The sequence below is a fragment of the Dryas octopetala genome, chromosome 8 (genome assembly GCF_963921425.1).
Source record: "Dryas octopetala chromosome 8, drDryOcto1.1, whole genome shotgun sequence".
Classification (NCBI taxonomy): domain Eukaryota; kingdom Viridiplantae; phylum Streptophyta; class Magnoliopsida; order Rosales; family Rosaceae; genus Dryas; species Dryas octopetala.
Genome location: NC_141373.1, coordinates 1089716 through 1111116, shown reverse-complemented (window position 1 = coordinate 1111116; position 21401 = coordinate 1089716). Strand labels below are relative to the sequence as shown.

The 21401-nt window shown below is 37.0% G+C and overlaps 4 protein-coding genes and 1 pseudogene across 4 annotated transcripts; 1 reads left to right on the top strand and 4 right to left on the bottom strand.

The window, feature by feature from the left end:
• Positions 1-2163: 2163 nt before the first annotated feature.
• LOC147275702 (stromal 70 kDa heat shock-related protein, chloroplastic) lies at positions 2164-6861 on the bottom strand. The gene is made up of 8 exons (XM_086255155.1): positions 5920-6861; positions 4728-4980; positions 4520-4599; positions 4229-4371; positions 3986-4084; positions 3629-3818; positions 3100-3498; positions 2164-2953 (listed from the first exon to the last, which is right to left on the bottom strand). Exons 1-8 carry the CDS (start codon positions 6457-6459, stop codon positions 2528-2530), a joined length of 2130 nt encoding a protein of 709 aa, XP_086111281.1. The 5' UTR covers positions 6460-6861; the 3' UTR covers positions 2164-2527.
• Positions 6862-8645: 1784 nt separating this feature from the next.
• On the bottom strand, positions 8646-10885 carry LOC147275701 (uncharacterized). Its single transcript, XM_086254675.1, has 2 exons — positions 10631-10885; positions 8646-9501 (listed from the first exon to the last, which is right to left on the bottom strand). Exons 1-2 carry the CDS (start codon positions 10778-10780, stop codon positions 8866-8868), a joined length of 786 nt encoding a protein of 261 aa, XP_086110801.1. The 5' UTR covers positions 10781-10885; the 3' UTR covers positions 8646-8865.
• Positions 10886-11830: 945 nt separating this feature from the next.
• Positions 11831-15721, bottom strand: LOC147275700 (SNARE-like superfamily protein). Its single transcript, XM_086254250.1, has 5 exons — positions 15488-15721; positions 15182-15267; positions 15023-15083; positions 14476-14562; positions 11831-12304 (listed from the first exon to the last, which is right to left on the bottom strand). The coding sequence occupies exons 1-5, from the start codon at positions 15566-15568 to the stop codon at positions 12212-12214; spliced, it is 408 nt and encodes a 135-aa protein (XP_086110376.1). The 5' UTR covers positions 15569-15721; the 3' UTR covers positions 11831-12211.
• Positions 15722-16272: 551 nt separating this feature from the next.
• LOC147275699 (defensin-like protein 2 pseudogene) lies at positions 16273-16733 on the top strand (annotated as a pseudogene).
• A 537-nt stretch (positions 16734-17270) lies between these two features.
• On the bottom strand, positions 17271-21126 carry LOC147275698 (RNA-binding (RRM/RBD/RNP motifs) family protein). Its single transcript, XM_086254396.1, has 9 exons — positions 20990-21126; positions 20392-20535; positions 20120-20234; positions 19954-20009; positions 19132-19179; positions 18932-19029; positions 18325-18391; positions 18099-18209; positions 17271-17935 (listed from the first exon to the last, which is right to left on the bottom strand). The coding sequence occupies exons 2-9, from the start codon at positions 20527-20529 to the stop codon at positions 17630-17632; spliced, it is 939 nt and encodes a 312-aa protein (XP_086110522.1). The 5' UTR covers positions 20530-20535; positions 20990-21126; the 3' UTR covers positions 17271-17629.
• Between the last annotated feature and the right edge of the window lie 275 nt (positions 21127-21401).

Genomic DNA, 21401 nt, shown 5'->3' with positions numbered 1-21401 from the left:
GTATGCTCTTAATTAAAACAGAAAGTATTGCATTTGTTATTCAATTTGCCATTGGTATAGTAGTTGTATTTCATACAACCATATTGAATGGCGGAAAATCTGTCTTCATAATCCTTTAAAGAAAAAACATTTGATTGAATTTATTTTCTTCTAATTGGACTTGTAATATGGTTTTTGCACCCCGTCTCGAATATGTCAGGACTGGCCCTTTCTTGTCTCCTCACTTAAGAGAAAGGGAGAGAGAGATTTGGGGAAATCCACAGAAATAGCAAAACCCAATTGCTATGAATAAAAATCATCCCTTGATTTCCGCTATTTTTAGATTCTTTGACACTTGGAAAAAAAAAACCACTCCCATTTCAATCTCCTCAGCTCCTTCAACTACTCCTCCCCGTCCGTACAAGTATGCTCTAAGAATATACCCTTTTCAATCCCTCTTTATATTTATATATATTAGGGAATAAAAACAAATACATTAATTATTACGATGGTGTTTCAAATCTCTTTTAATTAGAATTTTTTCTTTTTTTGCTTGATTTGAAGATCATTGTCATTGCAGATTCAGAGAATTGGTGACGTGAGAGAAAGAGGAGGAGGGGGCGATTTTGTATGACAATTTTGTTTTTCTAATTTTTGGTGAAATGATAAATGGCGGGTGAGGCTGGCGGTGGAGATGACTGATGAGGTGTCATCGCCCAAGAGCAGGGTGAAGTTCTTGTGCAGCTTTGGCGGCAAAATCCTGCCCAGGCCCGCCGATGGGCAGCTTAAGTACGTCGGCGGTGAGACGCGTGTCATTGCCTTGTCCCGCGACGTAACTTTCTGTGGTACGTATGCATGCATGCGTATTTCATAAATATTTTATTTAAAATTTTGTAATTTAATGACTCAATTAATGTTACGTATTAATATAACAGAGCTGATGAAGAAACTGGGTGCACTATTTGATGGGGACATGGTGTTGAAGTACCAGTTAGTTCCGGAAGATCTGGATGCCCTTGTCTCCGTACGAAGTGACGAAGATCTGAAGCACATGCTGGACGAAAACGATCGACAAGAAACCGAAGTGAGCGCCAGGCTACGAACCTTCTTGTTCCCATCGAAGCCAATCATGATCGATAACCAATCAGCGCTGGCGCTGGAGCACCACCTGCTGGAGCAGCGCTATATCGACGCCATCAATGGCGTAATCCGTTCATCATCAATGTCGTCGGCTTGTTCGTCTCCGAAATCAGGGTCCCCGGTTTGTTCCCCTCCGAAAATTCCCGTGCATAAAGTGCACAGCTCGCCCAGCATTTGCAGTAGCCTCAACCTTCAACCACCGAACACAAGCCCCGGCGGCGGTGGGGGAGGACATGGTCACCGTTACCACCACCATTACAATCACGGCTCTCATTATCATCACGGGTACCAAGCATCTTCTAGAAGCCCACACCACCGAGCTGGTGGGCCAGGGCCGCCATTGTGTCCATCCAATCATTACAACAGCAACTACTCGAATAGTTCTAGACACCAGAGACCAAGTGGAGGAGGCGGTGGAGGGTATTGTAGCAAGTGCGGTTTCTATGATGATATCAGGGTCGACAAGGCTGAGAGTATTACACTTTCAAGAAGTCCCAGAAGATTGTGCTGGGACTAAAATTAACCGGCCAACACCTCGATCTGCTCCTCAACACAACAATATATATATATATATATTTTAAGAAAAGAAAAAGAAATATGCTTTTGGATACATTAGTGAATAGACTTTCACAAAACAAATTTGGTGAATGTACTAGTACAGTGTTTGATTGTTGAGTAAATTTGTAAATACTTTTTCAAATTTGATGACTCTTGCATTATTCTTCTTATACAGTATAAGTAATTTGAAAAAACAAAAAACAACTTGAGCATTATTTCTCTTATACATGAATTGACTGGGTTGGTTTTTTCTGTTCTGTACTAGTCTTTAGCTTCTTTTTCTTCTGTAATATTGGTTGGTTTGTAAAGAAGCTAGTAAGCAAATTAGCAGTAACTTTATACAAGGAAAGCTAGGAGAAGAGCTTGCTTAATTTGACAAGAAGACAATCTGATTAAAATGAAATGAAATGACCAACAGGCTACATGCTACAGCCACAACCACATGAACATTTGAAGAAGTAAATTTTCAATGTAAGACAAATCAGATTCGGGATAGGAATATTCTTAATATTAGTAAAAGCAAGCAAGTCATACATAGTCTAAGTCAAGTAGATTATATTCCATTTAAATGAATTGCTGCTGCTGCTTAAACAATGTGAATGGGCACCAATTACCCCAGCATCTCGCTATTGATTGTGGGTCGCCTATTTAATTTCAAGTAACTAGTCCTCTACCATCTAAAAGCAGTGTTCCTCAATTCTCGGTAAAAACAAAAATGATACATCGACCCGGACCCGAACACCATGTCCCGAACACCATGTCCTATCCCATTCCGGCAAAACCAATTCTTCTTATGCACATTTCCTGAAAAAGAAAAACAAGAAATCCACTACCTATCCTAACAATTTGCTCACTTGCTGTCGGTGAAGTCTGCATCAATAACATCTCCATCAGGTCCCTTGCCCGATGATGATTCTGAAGGTCCACCGGCTTCAGCACCAGGTGATGGCCCTGCACCTGCACCAGCACCAGCACCAGCACCAGAAGCACCAGGCTGGTTGTAAAGAGACTGGCCAAGCTGCATCACTTCCTGGTTAAGAGCAGCCATGGCATCTTTTATAGCCTGGGTTGAACCCCCTGAAATTGCTTCCTTGAGCTCTCCAAGTTTCGCCTCAACCTTCTCTTTAACTGGGGCTGGAACCTTGTCTTCCAGCTCCTTCAGCTGCTTCTCAGTCTGGTAGACAACAGAATCAGCTTGGTTCTTTGTGTCAATGGCATCTCTCTTCTCCTTGTCCTCCTTTGCAAACCTCTCAGCTTCGCTAACCATTCTTTCCACCTGTATGTTTCCAGACATTTCCCTCAATATAATTCAAGAATTAATCAGAAGGGCTAAGACATGCCTAGGCAGCAGCTCCAAATCTAATATCACAAAGCTAACAATTTTTTTTAATTAGCTAGTTAACTACATTTTAATAAACATACCTCATCACTGGGCAAGGTGCTAGCACCAGTAATGGTGATGTCTTGCTTCTTCCCTGTTCCCTTATCAACAGCAGCCACCGAGAGAATACCATTGGCATCAATGTCAAATTTGACTTCAATTTGAGGAACCCCACGTGGGGCAGGCGGTATACCATCTAAACGGAAGCTACCAAGAGATTTGTTATCTCTAACAAATTCTCTCTCTCCTTGGAGGACATTAATCTCCACACTTGTCTGCCCATCTGCAGCCGTAGAGAACACCTCTGATTTTGAGGTAGGTAGAGTGGTGTTTCTTGGAATGATCTTTGTCATGACACCACCAAGTGTCTCCAGGCCCAGTGAGAGTGGTGTCACATCCAGGAGTACAATATCACTGACATCTCCAGCTAATACACCAGCCTAGAATCAGAAGTATCACATATCAGATATCACAATAGTAACCATTCACATAAATAAAAGAAAAAACTGAAAAGGCATTTATACCAGTTCAGAAAGATGATAATTATACAACAATGGGCATAGAATGTACCTGAACTGCAGCCCCTAGGGCAACAACTTCATCAGGATTGACTGAAACATTTGGTTCCTTCCCAGTCAACTTCCTTACAAGCTCCTGAACAGCTGGTATACGTGTTGACCCACCAACAAGTATCACCTCATCTATATCTTTAAAGGAGAGTTTCGCATCCCTCAAGGAATTTTCAACTGGCGTTTTAAGCCTGAAATAACATATAAACGAGAAACTTACTTTAGAATGCAAAATTTCCAGGGTTCATAAAACCAGAAGAAAATTTGCAAAGGAGCACCAAGAAAACCACACAAGGAGCTCCAGCCAAATATGCTGATATCAGTAATCTCATTACAAGTTTGAAACAATAGTGCATACCTGTCAAGTAGATCTGAGCACAACTCCTCAAATTTGGCCCTTGTAAGGGTTGTCTCAATGTGCTTGGGGCCATCTGCAGTTGCAGTAATGAAAGGCAAGCTGGAACAAAACAATTACCAATAAAACAATGTCAGAAACGAAAACAGACACACGCAGAGAGTACCATACAGGGTTGCAAACTGTGAAGTATTCATGCTTCATAGACAGAGTAATGACCAAAATTCTCAGATATTAGCAACATACCTAATGTTTGCCTGAGTCAAAGATGACAACTCCATTTTCGCTTTCTCAGCTGTCTCTGTCAGCCTCTGAAGAGCTTGTTTATCCTTCAACAAATCTATTCCTTCATCTCTTTTGAAGTCTAGAGCAAGCCAATCAACAATCCTCTGCATAATAGCATCAGCATTAGAACCTTCCTTTTTGCTGTTTATCCCTCAAAACTAAACCAAAAGAAGATACAATTTAATAATAAAAAAGAAAAAAAAAAAAGTTCAAGTGTATTAATCAAGCATAACAAGAAAAACAAATCCTAACCTTATCAAAGTCATCACCACCCAAATGTGTATCTCCAGAAGTAGATAGCACTTCAAATACTCCATCACCAACCTCCAGCACTGTAATGGAATGAGAACAAGTTTGTAAACTTCTTCAAGCAAAGAAAATGTCTATAAAGAAAACAAAGATCTTAATCAACATCATACTGACGTAATTGGGTAAAGGCAATAGATCCCAATAACAATACCTGAAACATCAAAAGTACCACCTCCAAGGTCAAATACCAAGATAGTTTCATTATTCTTCTTTTCAAACCCATATGCTAAGGCAGCAGCAGTAGGTTCATTTATGATCCTAAGAACTTCCAAACCAGCAATACGACCAGCATCTTTTGTAGCAGTTCTTTGAGAATCATTGAAGTAAGCAGGCACAGTAACCACAGCTTTAGTGACTTTATCATTCAAGAACTTCGAAGCATCATCCACAAGCTTTCTCAAAACCTAAATCAGTGGTAAAGTGAGATTAACAATAACACAACAAAGCATAATAATGGTTTCGACAATAAAATAAATTCTATTAACAGAATCATGCAAATAGCTCACTTGGAAAATTAAATAAAATAAATTTTAAGGTAAAAGTAGAATACCATTAACATTGGAAACTATAACAGCAATATCACAATGGGAGAAGAAAAGCTACCATCTATCTGCTCATATATTTCATGGTTTTACAAATTTACATAACTAACAAAAGCCACCATCTCTGTGCTCACATCCACACAAATGAATGAGCTATCAAGAATGCAGATAATACATGTGTAAGCATACATATACACTTAATCTATTGTTATAGAAAAGAGTGTCTTGTATCAATACCATATGCATTATATATAAGGGCAAATGGGTAGATTAAGTCAAAAACTTAGAAACCTAACAAACACTAAAACTCTTAGGGTTTGTGTTGGTCAAGACTGAGAAATAAACAATTTTCACAGACAGTGTGTAACAGATACCCAAAATAATAGTCATTTACTTGGAACTTAAATGGACTATTACCCAGTACGCATTTCTTTAGGCTGGTTTAGGGTGGGAAAATGCATTAAGAAAGATTTTCCACCCATAATTGTAAAGCCTTGTCCCCCAAGCCAGAGGTTTTCCATGTAAACCTTCATCAAAGCATCACAATTTGGCAATCCCTCCGGTCTCAGTTGTGCCTAATTCTACTCACTAGCTTCATTCAATTCAAGTCTCCACTCTCCATAAACCAGCACAAAACAAACATTACCGTTAAGTTTCATCCTTTTCCCTCATTTTCCCAGCGCCCAAACAGACCCATATACAAATCCTAACAAAAACATCACCAAAACAGACCTTAACAGTAGAATTTCAAAAACAGAAGCAAATAAAACGCACACACAAAAATCTCAAGCAAAATTATACCTGAGCTGAAATTTCTTCAGCTGCAAATTGTTTCCCGATAGCAGGACAATCAAGCTTAACATTCCCATTCTCATCCCTAACAACCTTGTACGACACCTGCTTGGACTCCTCGTCAACCTCAGACATCTTCCTCCCAATGAACCTCTTCACCGAAAAGAAGGTGTTCTCCGGGTTCACAACGGCTTGTCGCTTGGCAATCTGGCCCACTAGCCTATCCCCGTTCTTGGTATACGCCACCACAGAAGGCGTCGTCCTCTGACCCTCGGCGTTGGTCACTATGGTGGGTTTGCCTCCCTCCATAGCACCAACGGCCGAGTTCGTCGTCCCCAAATCGATACCCACAACTTTCTCGTTGACTATGCGGAGCGGTCCGACCCTCCTGACACCGTTCGATCTTAAACTCAAAAAGCCCCTCAACGGCGCCGTTTGTCCCAGTCTCTGGCCTAAAAATACCGTTCTGGGGGTTGTGAAATTAGGCCTCTTGAATGAAGAACCCGGTGCAGTGCCCAGTACATTGATTTGGGCTGTGGAGGATGCCATTTTTGAGAGTTTTCAGGTGCAAAATTGGGAATAATAGAATAAGGGCTTTAAATTATATGTCTAGAAACCCTAACCCTAGAATTGGTGGAGAAGAAGAGAAAGGAGTTGGATGAGCTTGTAGTCTGGAAGACTGTTAGTTCTCTGAGAAGGGAGCTGAGGAGGAGTGAGGAGATAAGGGGGAGGAGAAGGGTTTACAGGAGGGAGAGAGTGAGGGTTAGGTGGTGCCACGTGGAAGGGTTCTGGAATGATCGATTGCCTTGTTTTGATTCGATTGACGGGCAGGGTTTCTGACCGTGTGATTCAGTGATTGCGGCTCTAGGGCTGCCCGGTTGGAATAATCGAGGTGGTTGTAGAAGAATCAAGAATGGCCTGGTTCTTGGCCAAAAAAAAAAAAAGGAATGGCCTGGTTCGGTGCCGTCTAAAAGTACAAGAAGTGCAAGAAGTATGAAAAGTGAATGGGCTTCCAACTGTGAGAAGTTACAATATAAGTATATAACCAAGAATAAAATTTCGAAGGAAATTTGGACAATGTTTAAATTTCGATAAAAATTATATGGAAACGACGAAAGTTGCTATCAAAATACGAAAATTTTGAATGAAACTTTATTACATGTTTATTTAACATATTATCTATAATATTGATAAAAAAATATTGAAGAAATCAAATTATATAGTAGATTTCATGTGATATAAAATGAACATAATGCGTGCTGGAGGCAAATACTGTTAAATAAAATTAGTATATTCTTTATAATTTGTAATCTATACACTAAACTCTAATATTTAACCTTATATACTCTATATACTATAATATTATTTATATTCTATAATCTATACATTAAACTCTATATACTTTATATTCTTTAAGATATATATATGTATAGCATAAGATATTAGGGTTTAGACTTTCAAAGTATTTTTTATTATTATATATATAAATGTATTATTATTATAATTTAAAAATAACTAAACGAAACCCTAAAAGAGCCAAACAAAACCCCAAACGAAATCTCAAACCTTTTTTTTTGCTTTCCAATTGTCCAAAGACCCAAAACCCCAAACTTTTTTTTTTCTCTTTTCTTTTCTTTTTTTTTTCTTTTTTTTCTTTTTTTTTTCTTTTTCTTTTCTTTTCCTTTTTTTTCTTTTTTTTTTCTTTTTTTTTTTTCTTTCTTTTCCTTTTTCCTTTCTTTCCTTTTCCTTTTTCCTTTCTTTCCGTGATTCTCTCCTTCAGTCCTCTCTCTCCCAGTTAGTCCCTAGTTCCCTACCTCCCAACCACTGTGTCGCTCCCAGCCACTGTATATATCATCTCTTTCTCTTCTCTCTTCTCTCTCCTCCCTCTCCTGCGCCAATCTCTTTCTCCTCCCCGATCTGATTTTCTCCATGCCTATCTCTTCTATCCCTTCTCTCTCCTCCCTGCCAAATCACTCCGGTGGCTGGGTTTGTTACCGCCAGCAAGGAGAATGTAGAAGACAGAGATGGCTAGGTTTGTTACCGCCAGTGTGAGGGTTAGTTGGGTGGCCTGGGTTACTGCTTTATTGAGTAAGTTAGCGAAATTTCGACAAAATTCATCTGAAATTCAAAAAAATTGGCTGTTAGGATGTTCGAAATTTTTGTGAAATATTCTGAAATTTGATCGAATGTGTGTTAAAATTTCAGAACCCCTAAAAATCAAAATTTAAACCCTTGAATATAATCGACATATTATAATGTGATGTAACTGATTTATAAGAAATTTATATTTATAGAGTATACCGGCAGTGTATACCGAATAATTTTTCAAATCATTGAATGCAAGCGGTGCATGCACAGACAATAACCCTTAAGATTATGGGTTTTGCTTTGATTATGAGGGAATGGAGTGGAGTTTTGTGTATCATAAAGTCAAATTACCTCAAAGTCTTTTAATCTAGTACAAAATTAAATGGGAAAATTAAAAATAAAAAAACTCACTTCATTCCTACTCTTTTAATCCTCTTTCTCCTAAAATTAACAATAATGACTTTTTAATCTTTTTGAAAAAAAAAATCCTTTTAAATCGGTAAAATGGTCGACAAAGTGAAAGTGAAATGCTCAAGTACATCATACATCATACATCTATCCTTACTTAAATTTCTACTTAGATGAACTTGATGCCTGCATTCTACACCAACAAATGCAAATTTCATGAGTCCGAAGCTGTAGCCATCAAGAAGTTGTATATTTCAAACTTCAAGGGGGAACAGTCTGTGCAACAGATTACAAATTCCTTGAAACTTCAATCTCAAGAAGTTGTATATTATTTATTAAATATTACAAGCTAATCAATTAGGACTAGCTGTATCAATTATTTAAGCAACTCGATCTTAAACCCCACCTCCCATTCTATCTTCTTTATATATAAAGCGAAAATTAAAACAATTTCAATTATTACACCCTAACTTTTCCAGCAAGCATAAAAGCCTTATAGCTAACAGACCTAACCAATTTAGAACCACCCCAAGCACCCTCAAACTCCTTAACCATATTCTCAGACAACAAATCCACACCTTGATCCTTGGCCGTAGTGACTGCCGACCACGACCTCAACATCTTCAAAAACTTTCCAAACGACAGCTCCTTGGGAATCTTCAGCGCCACCGGACTTCCCTCGCACCCAAATCCCACATCTTCAAAAGGAAACGGCAGCGTCTTGTACCCATCAAACACGTACTTGGCGTTCTGGTCCCAAAAAGGCAGCGTTGTGTCATGAAATTTTTTCATGATTGGATCGAATGACGGATCAACTTCAATGTCATTGTACCCCCAAACCGCAAACACGCCTCCTGGCTTTTTGAGAAGGCGGGAGACGAGGTTGTAAAAGTTTGGGAGGTCGAACCAGTGGACAGCTTGGCCCACAGTCACCAAGTCAACTGAGTTTTCCGCCCCGAACAAGGCGATGAGTTGGTCGTCTGTAGTGGTGGTTAGTGGAGTGTGGACGTATCGAATGCGAGGGTGCGGCATTGCATGCTGCAACTGGAACTCACTCACGTCAGTTCCGATTACTTGTTCGTAGTGCTCGGCAACCTGCATGAGGTTTAACAAATTAATTAAGTAACTGGTATCTATGTTAATTAAGGGATTCATACTTCCTTTTCTATTTAAGAATATCACATTCAAGTGTAAATAAATGATATTTTGTCCGATCTACTTTACATTGTATTTTGATGATTGAAAGTGCATTTATTGAATGATCATTCTTGAAAAAAAAAATTAAATAAATTGAAAACTATTTACCCTTTTGATTAAATAGTCATCATTTCAAGTGTTTGTTGAAAATTTTTTGTTCATCTATTTATTTGATCAAAATTAGATAGCTTAATAGTTAACAATTTGTCTAATTTTTTGAAATGATAATTTTTTAATAAAGACCTAAAAAATAGATAGTTTGAATCGTTAAAATACTATATGAAGTGAACTGATTTGTTTGAGAAATCCCTCAATGAAAGGGGCATATGGATTCATAATCCTTAAACTTGTAATAAATACATAAAATTAAAACAAATAAAAACAAAGTCACAAAGAGTGCATTCCTCAATAAAAATGACCATATAATTTTTCTTCTGCAAATTTTGATAAATTGACTCATTTTGGGTTAAAAGGACAAAAACAGCCTCTTTTCAATTGAGACGAGTGATAGTTACAGACTAAGTAGCGGATTCAGAAATTTTATTCTGGGCTGGGGAAATGGGTCACTTGGGTGAGTTGGGTTGCGTTTGGAATTGGGGGTTGGGCTATGTGGTTTGTTTTAATTTTTTTCTAAATCTTGGCTCGAAACGACGCCGTTCGAGCAGGATAATTTTAACCAAAAAAAAAAAAAACAGAAGCTACAAACTGAGAAGGCTGCTGGGGGAATTTCAGCAAACAGGTGATGAGCATGCCGCTGTGTTGGAGGGTCACCGGCGTTGAAGAAGGGGGCTTCAAGGGAAGGCTTCACCGGCGTTGGAGGGTCGCCCGACCCCCTGCCTCTCAACGTCGGTCCTCCCTCGCAGAATTGAGATGGTGCATATAGAAATGTATCAATCAAATGAAAGTATCAATTGGCATCCATGGTTTGGTGATCCGATCGAGATAATCCTTTCATTAATCAAATTAAGCATAAATAGATAGCAATTAACTAGCTAAGAATTGCAAGAAAATAAAGAGAGAGACTAACACCAAGAGCGGCTTGACCATTGCCAGTTCCAACATCCCAAGCGAGTGAGTGGTGAGGGGTGAGAGCTGCCAACTTGGAGTACCATTCCTTTGGGTAACTTGGCCTTCCATCCAAGTACACTTGTGCTTGCTTGTCAAACAACCCCGCCATCTCTCTCTGTCTCTCTCTCAAATGACCTGAATTGTTTGTTTGCAACAAGAGAAGCCCATCGGTGTTAACGGAGAGGAAGCTGAGGTATATGCATACGACATGATTTCTTATTTCTTCTTGGACTATTATACATACATACTTCTACCAATAATCATTCAAAATTCAACTATGACACAATATTTATTTATTATACATAATGTCATATTCCATATATTAATTCTTATGTCGGTTGTAGACTAGTAGTTGAGTCTCAGTAAGACTAAATTAATTAATTTCCTTTTGTTGGGAGACCCGAGACTAATTTAGTTCATTTACGTTTTTCCTTTCTTTAGAAAGTTTGAAATTTATATACATACCTATTACGTAGTACCTACCCCCCCACGTTTCTTTCCATGGCGTTAGCTAAAAGAGCAAATTACAACTTGTTCATCATTTAGAGGAGAACAACTGAGCAGAGAGCCAAAATTGGTGTTATGTAATTAACAGTGACGATTCTTATTTCTTGATGGATATTATTGGCCTCTTGCATGTGTGTGTGTTTCAGTAAAAACTGCTTACAACCTTGCCATTAAGGGATTGGATGTGGAAGCAATTAACAATAAGATTAATATTCCCCCTAAATTAAAGACCTTATTTCTCTGGTTACTCTTACTTGATAGGCTCATTGCCAATGAGCAAAGATGGAAGAAAGGCATGCCTCCTGATCCCCTCTTGTCATATCTCTGTAATTAATGGTAGTATTGAAAATATTCAGAACTGTTGTAAATAATAATACATTTGGCTGCCCACAAATATAGCATCTTCCATAAGGGTTATTATGTGATTTATATTATTTAGATACCTCACCAATGTAAATTAAAGAACACTTGGAGTAACCCCCAAGCTATAAGGGTGGCCTCCAAGTTTCATTTGCCTACAAATAGGCAACTTGTTGATGAAATGAAATACACCATCTTCCAATCTTACTTGCATCCTCTCTCCTATAAATTTCTATAACATTCAAAATTTACAAAAGTCCCAACTCTAACAAAAGTACTGTAAGCATCTCAATGTTCAAGGACAATATATTCCCTACAAAATACATATTTAGTTACTCCTTAAAAACGGGCACAAAATAACAATAACTGATAAAGGGCTATAACAGATACAGGTAGTACCACCCTCAAAATAGTAGTCGATCAGTAAATAAACTAGCTACTGGCAGTACAACTGTTAGTGACAGCATATACATAAATGCAATACAGACAGTTTCTAATATGAAAACATACCCTAAATATGGTGAACTAAAATCTTTATTAACATCATTAATTCATTATCTTGAACTAAAATCATGGAAAGAAAAGAAAAAAAGCCTTCAAATTCCCTATATTAGAAAACTTGCACCTCATTCTGAAAAAACAAGAGCTTGTCTCCCCGCAGGATGCATGGCTGCTACAGATATTTTCGTGCAAGGGCACGAACTTTGGTATCAAAATGTGATGATGTAATTCGTGAACCAGGCAAGTAGAGGGGATTGAGAAGAGTCTGTGAATACACAAGCACCTTATTAGTGAATAATCAATATCTTCGTGTAATAGAGTCTTGAGTCAGTTATAAATTCATTTGAGTACAGCAAAAGTGAATAACAATAATCAACAGTTTTTTTTTTTTTCTGTTGTTATTTTGGTTGGCTGGTTGTAATTTGGTTTCTCATTGGGGATTCTCCCTTTGTTGCTCCTTTATTTTTTTGGGTTTCAATAAATTTTCATTTACCAAAAAGAAATAATCTCATCCTTCCATTTTATTTGCCAATATAACCCTGCCGATGCAAACTGGAGAAACATGGAGAGGTAGGCAGAGATCAGTTCACCCTATTCTTTGTTTTGTAACTGGAGAGAGTAGAGAGTACATTAAGACAAACCTTTAATTCAAGGATTATTAATTAGCATAAATCAGACCAGTATACTAAAAGATATCAGAATTCCTCACAAATGCAGTACTTTGAACAACATGAGGTATACAAAATGGAAGCACAACGGCTGAAATTCTTGTTGACAGAAGCTATCCTTCATTATAGGATGAAAAAGGTACAGGTAAATGTGTGTTTGAACAGAAATTGTGTAATGAAATAATGTACAAGACGAGGCTTGGGGAAATCTAACTTCAAAAAACCCATGCTTAAGCTTATCCCATCAAATCAGGTTGACAGAATTTTAAAGAATGCTTTGAAAAGATTTGTGCTAGAAGGCTCTAAGGCTAGAAGATAGGGTACTGGATACCCTAACAGAAAACATTTCCTAACTCATATTAAAAATATAGAGTGGAAAATTTTGCTAGTCATAGATGGACTTGGTACACATATTAGACAAGAAACCATAATGATGGATTTAGCAAAGGCTTGTTTTCACAAAGCTAACTATATGCAAATTTATATGCATGCATGCCAAAAGATTAACTCCACAAGTGTGTATATAATCAAGCAAAAACATTTCCTTATTCATATTATAATATAGAACTGAAATTAGTTAATCATAGATTCATAGATGGACTTGGTACAATGTCAGACAAGAAAACAATATGAGGGATTTACCACAGACTGTTTCCAGAAGGCAAACTATCTGCAAATATATATATATATATATATATAGGAAATTTCTCCAATCCGGATGTCCAGACTTCAATAGAAGTCTGGTTATGTATGATATTGCAGTGCATACAAACCATGCACTGTTTTTCCAACTAAAAACAATCGGTAATCATTACATGTTTCATCTTCAACCATATTTTTTTAATATTATATAACCCTTGTGTTTTCTTTCAATCACTATTGTTATGCATAGGAAATCACGCAATACTGTTCCATTCACAATTGCAATGCATGAGAAACAAATTCAGCAGTTAGTTGCACAACCAGACTTTAATAGAATCCAGACATCCAGATTAGAGAAATTCCCTATAATATATATCAGGCCCCTTCTAATGAGGGATCCCTTATGGGACCCACTACGCATTGTAGTTCGATGATTTAAACCATCTATTAGAATACATTTCGGAAACATATTAAAATATTTAACTCCATGAATGTGTCTTCAACATGAAAACGTTTCAGAAAAGTATAGAAACATTGTAGAAATTATGATATAATTTGCAAACATGACTTTTGAAAACAAAGGAAAAAAAAATATATTTATTTTGCAGTAATAGAAAGTGTATGAAACTAACATTAGACCAAAGAAACTATAAGATTAAAATGGACTCTTATGCTGGGCATTTCAATTGTGTCAGAACCATCAAAACATGCAGCAATCTTTTATTTTGTTTTCACTTGCTGTTTACAGTTCCTGGAAAACATTTGACTTGAAATGGTCTTCACAGAACTGATATTCAGATCTAGGCAATATGAATTAAACAATTTGATTTGGGTAGCCTAGACACTGTAACTATGTACTTTTTAGGAAAGCTGGCCTTTTCATTAGACAATTAAGGTGTCTTAATTAAAATCTGGCTATCTCACTTTTACATTTTGTAATTACAGAATGCATAGCAGGAAATATGTCGTCTGCCTATATTCATCTCAAAATAGAGGGTACAGGGTAAAGAGTATACATTCTAGAGGACATGGGGAAGACCCATAAAGATTATGTCACACATAAAGAACATAATAGGGAAATGTAAAAAGGAACTTAAAAAGGGTGGGGTGGTAAGTAGTAACTTACCTTGATATAAAGCTCATGAACCTCTTGGAAAAAACTCTTAATTCCATCATCATTACGGGAGTCATGAAGTAGCATAAGTCGGGTATGTATGTCTAGTCAAAGAAAATATCAAACTGCAAACTGTACACTAACAGAGCACGACATTCCATTATAAACAAATTGATGAGACCTTTCACTCTGATGAAATAATACTAAAATGACAACAGCACTGAATTGGGGAATTGAAGACAACATAAAAACATACATTTGACATCATTAGTATCCCATCCACTGAGGTTATATCATTGTTAAAAAGGTCAAAAGTAGCTTATCGATTTAAAAAACAAAGGAATAATTGTAAACAGAATGGCTTTCAACTCCAACAATTCAATAACTCAAAAATAGATGCTGTGCTTAAAAGTAATAAATGAATGTGTACACAATGCAGACACTGAATTATAACCAAAAATCCTTCAAGGCAGTAAATAGAAAATCATCAGAAAAGCCATAGAAGTCTAAGATAGGTGAAGGTGACACATATAATTCATTTGAAAAGATAAAGGATATGACCAGCAGTAACATAGACGGAAACCACGAGATCATTAAAGCGGTCTATTGCTTTCAAGTACCTGCAACAACCACCATGAATGAAATGAAAGATTACTAATAAGTGCAACAAGTTAAAGGTAGAAGAAGATGGGAATAGAGGACAAGTAAAGTGACTGACATGGCACTGGTAGTCCAAGCAAGGTCCTGAACGATATCCAGAGCCGCATGTAATATGAACTGATGCAGCTGAGCAGCATCCTCTCTCTGTCAATTGTCAACTCAACACCCATCAACACCCCATCAACACACATCAACACCCATTACCCATATAATCAAGAAACTTAGAAACCCATTTGAATTAAGAAATTTAGAAACCTATATAATCAAGCAACTTAGAAACCCATTTACAAAACCCATTCATTGAATCGAATTTAGAAATTTGAAGGAAAGGAAAAGCACAAATAAGCAAGGGTATGAATGATACTTTGGCAGCGGATCCCACTTCAGCTTCGTAAATGGGGATATCGTTTCTGCTGACGATAATGAAACAAGCTGTCGTTGCCATCTCCAAACGGCTCTTATGGATTCACTATCAGCTATACCACCTCCCAGTTCCGACCGCTCTTCTCTCACAGAGATTATTGCTGGCCTTTTTTTCTTGTCGTTTCTTTTAACACAACTCGATCAAAATTGATGGCCAAAACAAAAAACTCGATCAAAATTGGGCCACCCACTATATTATTCATTAATTTTTCAGACTTCGCATTTTCGCAACAGATCAATTCACAGAGGTTTTAATCATGGACGTTGACGCCAGATCCTACGGTCCCGATTCGATTTTATTTTTCTATTTCTATTTTAATCCCAAAAGAACCAAAACTGATTACACATTTACACTATCTAAGCAGGATTTTTTTCTTTTTATTTATTTCTCTCATCACTTGACAGGCACACCTAAAGGCAAATATATACATTCGGTAAGTGTCAAAAATGTGGAAATTGCGGTGTGAATTGAGGTGTAACCGCATTGCAATGGCATCAAGTGTTCTAACGCTTGACAGCCAAACATCGTCTTACGTAAAATTGTCTTTTATATTTTAAAATATTTAAACACATGTTTTATCAATGAATAAAAATTGTTTGATCCCCTTGTCAATTAATCAGCTCCAGAACCCTAAATAAGGGCCTTGAATGGCTATAATCCTTGGCATCAATCGTCCCATCCATCTCCCACCTAATTCACACGTGCACACACAAATACAAGTCAAGATGGATCCCTCCATGCGTTTATTTTCCACTTCCTTGATCCTCCTTATGCTTCTATTAGCTACTGGTTTCTATCTTTCGCATGCCTCTTTGTTATTTGATTTTTGTAATAGACATATGAAACTAATAGATGTACGTGATCTTAATGAATCATAAAGACATGAGATAATCGTAAAATTAAAGAAAGAAGCAAAGTTTATGGTTTGAGCATGAATAATAAGGTAGAATTAATTTACTTACTAATGCATATATTCCATGTTGAATTGACAGAGATGGGACCAGTGGTTGCTGAGCCAAGGCATAGTGGAGGCAAGTACAAGACTTGCGAGAATCGGAGCCGTACGTTCAAGGGAATTTGTGTGTCGACTAGTAGCTGTGAATCTGCTTGCAAACAAGAGGGTGGCGGCTTTACCGGAGGCCATTGCCGTGGCCTCCGCCGTAAATGCTACTGCACTGATTGTTGATCTTTAGTACTCATGTATTCCGGTGGGAGATGATTGATCAATGTACCATGGTGTGTGCAATGAGAATAGATATTGATGTCCCTAATTAGTTTGTCATTCATGTTATAATCCTCCACGGTACAAGAGAGAATTTATAAATATAAAAGCAAGGGGTGGCGAAAGTGAAAGCCAAAATAGACAAATACTAAAAATAATGTAAATTAATATATAGAAGCCTCCCTATATTCTACCCTGTGGTAAATTGGTATCATACAACCATGGCCAACAATTTTAAAATTATTTTGATGAAATGGGATAATTTTCTTTTTTGGAAGCAATGTGGTGACTGTTAAAAGTGACTTAAAACATCATCTTAAATTAAGTGGGTGCAGAGAAAACATTATAATGTATTTAGTATGACTTATAAAGTAGTAATGAAAACCTTTTATTATTACACATAACATCCATAAAACTTACCAATATCCAAAGAAAGAAAAAAAGACTTCAAAGTTAAAACCACGTATTGCCTGAATTGAATTCAGGAGAAAACAAACATAATACTGAGATTTCCTCTTTGAATACTCCCTACAAGGGATATCTTTAAAACTGAAGATGTTTATAAAGCTTGAAGATAGCTAAAACATGATTACATTACACTAAGTGATGAAAAGGTCATAAATGATGAGCTACAAAAGAGTAAATGAAGGTTCCAGAAACTCCAAAAGAAGTACAAAACCTCTAGATATCCAGCAAGCCTCTTTGTCCAGCTAAAGGGTGGGTGGAATAACTACTAACCAGTGCACGCTTCATCCTATCAAATCAACTTCATCTTTTTTGGAGCTGGTTTATCACTCTCTATATTTTCTTTGGAGCAGGCTGATCACACTCTCTCTTCTTTGGAGCTGGTTTATCACTCTCTATATCTTCTTTGGAGCAGGCTGATCACTCTTCCTCTTCTTTGGAGCAGGCTGATCACTCTTCATATTCTTTGGAGCAGGCTGATGACTCTTTATCTTCTTTGGAGCAGGCTGATCATTCATCTTCTTTGGAGCAGGCTTGTCACTCTTCATCTTCTTTGGTGCAGGCTGATCACTCTTCATCTTCTTTGGAGCAGGCTGATCACTCTTCATCTTCTTTGGAGCAGGCTGATCACTATTCCTCTTCTTTGGAGCAGGCTGATCACTCTTCCTCTTCTTTGGAGAAGGCTGATCACTACCACCCACCTGCAAAGAAACGAAAACATGAACAATGAGTAGCAGCTAAATCAACCACAGACAAATGCAGGCGAGATGAAATATGGAGTGCAATTGCTGCAATGTTAAATAAAATACAACTGAGAACGAGATATCTTATATATACAACCGTAAACCAGGACTAGATTCTTACAATTTCTGGGCACTCATAATCAATACCAGCAGCCTCAATTCTCTTTTGGCGCTTCAGATCTCTCTTCTTAATTTTCTCCACCAACTTCTTGTGCTCTTCCAAGGTTCTTTCCTGAAAAATTATCACCCAACAATGAAAAGCTTAATCATCACCCAACGATGAAAAATTTAATGTTGTCCTTGCAGGACTAGAGGTCGGGTTGCTTTTTCATGTCTGCACTGAATACCTTGTCATGCCTCTTCCGCTCAATTTGGACCCAGTTCAAGGGCTTGGATCGGTTGTAACCTTTCCATCTATAAAATAAACAAGACAAACTGTGAGCAATTTATGGTTAGCATAACAACCAAATTGGTTTGCAAGGGAAAAAAATGTGACAGTTTCTCAACCCATACATGTGTTTTGTCAATCTTGAATTTTGGCACATTTCTATATGTAGGTGTATAATTGTCCTACACAAAGCTACAATAACCAAAATACTACAATAAATTATATTTTGGTACAAGTATCATTAAATCCAACTTCCATTCATTTTTAATGCACCATATATACCATCAAAACAAATTCTACTCTCCATCACTCCATTGCATAATAAGCACAAAACTTCTACAAGAGACATTTATTACTGTCTATGAGGTAAAAATGAAAACACACCACAGTGACACCATGAGACTAGGCTTTTTTCAATATATAGTTAGTCATTTCACGCTCCATTTTCCAAGCAGGAACAGGTTACTATAAACAAGTTATATGACAAAATTTTAGAGAAACATTAATTAAACAGCTTAACCATCTCAAATATATCATAAAAAAGAAAAACATAATTAATTGCTCACAATTTTGGGTGGACATTCTGTGGAGGAATAAGATGGACTTGCAAAAGATGTTCAAACAACAAATAATTATGCATAGTTTCAGCTACAATTTTCGCCACCTGCGCAAAAGGCAAGGCAGTGTAAGCACAAAAAAAACAACAAATGAATGTTGTACAAAGGGCAGGCTTTTAAAAACTAAATTATAAAGAAACGAGTACAACCTCAGGGTCCTCAAACTCGATGAAGCCAAAATGCTTTGATTTTCCCGTCTGTTAGACAACAGATGGAGAAAATGTTAAATCACTCAGAAAAGTAACAATTACCTTAACTACGATATATACTAAATGCTCATGATTCTGGGAGGAAAGAAGAAGAATTACATTCGGGAGCTAACAAACATTCAAGTTATTTTCAGTTACAAGGAACTAAAGACACTTCAATTGGAAACTTCAATAATGGGCTATCCCTGGCATTGGCAGTATGTATTTCTTAAAATGAGGCACCCAAGAGAGACCAATAATTTTTCACCATGGTAGCATCATAAATTCACAATACAACTTTTATTATTCCAAAAGGACCTTAGTTCCTTGGTCCATGATAATTTTTCAGCTTCTCTCTCTCTCCCTAAAGCCAGAACTCAAGAAATTTCCACAATGGGTCCCTTGAGTCTCAACTTGCCCTATGAATTAGCTTACTCACTAGGTCAAGGTTTGGAAGCTACCATTCCAATTTAACTTACTAACTCATGTCAAAACACTTTAGCCAAGTTATCACCCAACTGGACCTTTCACGAAGGCTACAACTTCACTTTGTTTGTAACAGCTTTCTAGTTGATCTGGCATGTGGCATACCAGTCAAATTTCTCAACAAAGACTATAAATCCTAGTTACGAGTTCGCTGAAAAAGGAAGGACATCTTAGAGCATGATATAGCCTCTCCCAGTTAGACCACTAAAAAACTCAAAGATGACATATCTGCTATCACAAACTCAAAGTTATGATTATCATGGAAAACACAGCTAAAGTTGTGTCCGGGAGCCTCACCTTTTTGTTGCGCGCAATTCGTAATCTCTTAATTGCACCAAACTGCCCAAAAAAACCTGAAAAAAAGTAGCTAATAAGAAGAACGAAATACATGGTAATAATATTCACCAAAACGTATATAACAACATTCTTCAGTAATATTTTTCAATATTACAATCTATTGCACCTTGCATTTCTGTCTCATAGAAGCCGTGGGGTATCCGACCGATGTATAAAACCTTAGCAACATCATCCTTGGGCTTTTCTAAGGGGAGTTTTTGTGCTGGACCGCCTTCTAATGGCTTCCCTCGTAAAATAAACAAAACAACAAACAAATAAGAACCCAAAAACAAAAACAAAAACAAAAACAAAAACAAAAACAAAAACAAAAAACAAAAACAAAAGAGAAAAAAAGCTTGGATATAAAGAGAATTTATATATTTTGTAATTAAGCATTACCAAGAAATCAGCAGCAGTAGCAGTAGGAGTAGAAATAGCAGCAGCAGCAGCAACTTCTTTTTTGGGAGTAGATACTGATAATTTAGCAGAAGCTTTGTTCAATTGCTTTTTCATTGCCTTTTTCGCCTTTGCCCCCATTTTTTTCTGCAAGTAAAAAGGATCTCTTATAGGAGAAAAAAAGAAAAAAGCTTCGACTTTCTACATATATGAACGTAGTCAGCAAGGATATTTTCTAGCAAAACAAACAGGATTTAGGATGCAAAAACAGGAGCTGATAAATTATGGGCTCGTTCAGTACACCGGACTGAACTGAATTATTTTAGCATGACTGCATTGTATTGTATTGAACTGTAATGTCTTATCTTATTATTGGAGTAGCAGACCAGATAAGCTATACTATTGTTTTACATTGTTTAATAAAATCAACAATTACATCAGTTTATAAATCCAAAAAGAACAAAAGAACCTCAGATTGATATTTATTCGACCCAAATAAATTTATGCCTTAAAATAAAGAATTTCAGTGTGCAGATAGGTAGTTGCTCATGGTGGCAAAGTGGTAACAGAGAAGAGCTAATAGGCAGGAGTTAGAGTTTACCCGGAGAAAAACGTGGAGACTGGAATTAGGGTTTTCTGCGTGAGGAGGATGACTGGTGCGAAGCTGGGAGAGGACGAGGAAGAGCAGGGTTTAGGTTAAGGTTTTCAGATTATATCAGACGACTTGGGCTTGGGCTTGGGCTTGGGCTTATACCGATTAACACTTCTGTCCATATCATACCCGACCCATTAACACTTCTCTAGTAATGACTAATGGGATGACTAGAATCTAGTCTATATTTTGGCTACCATTTTGACTAAAACCTTATATTTTTTTGGATTTAGAGTGGGTCCAAAAATTCATTGACACATTAGCAAATAATTTTTTTTTCTGAAAAATATAATTATGCATTACCAATGGAATATTGATTGTTTTATCTCCTAAATTTAAGTTAACTGATATCAATTAATTA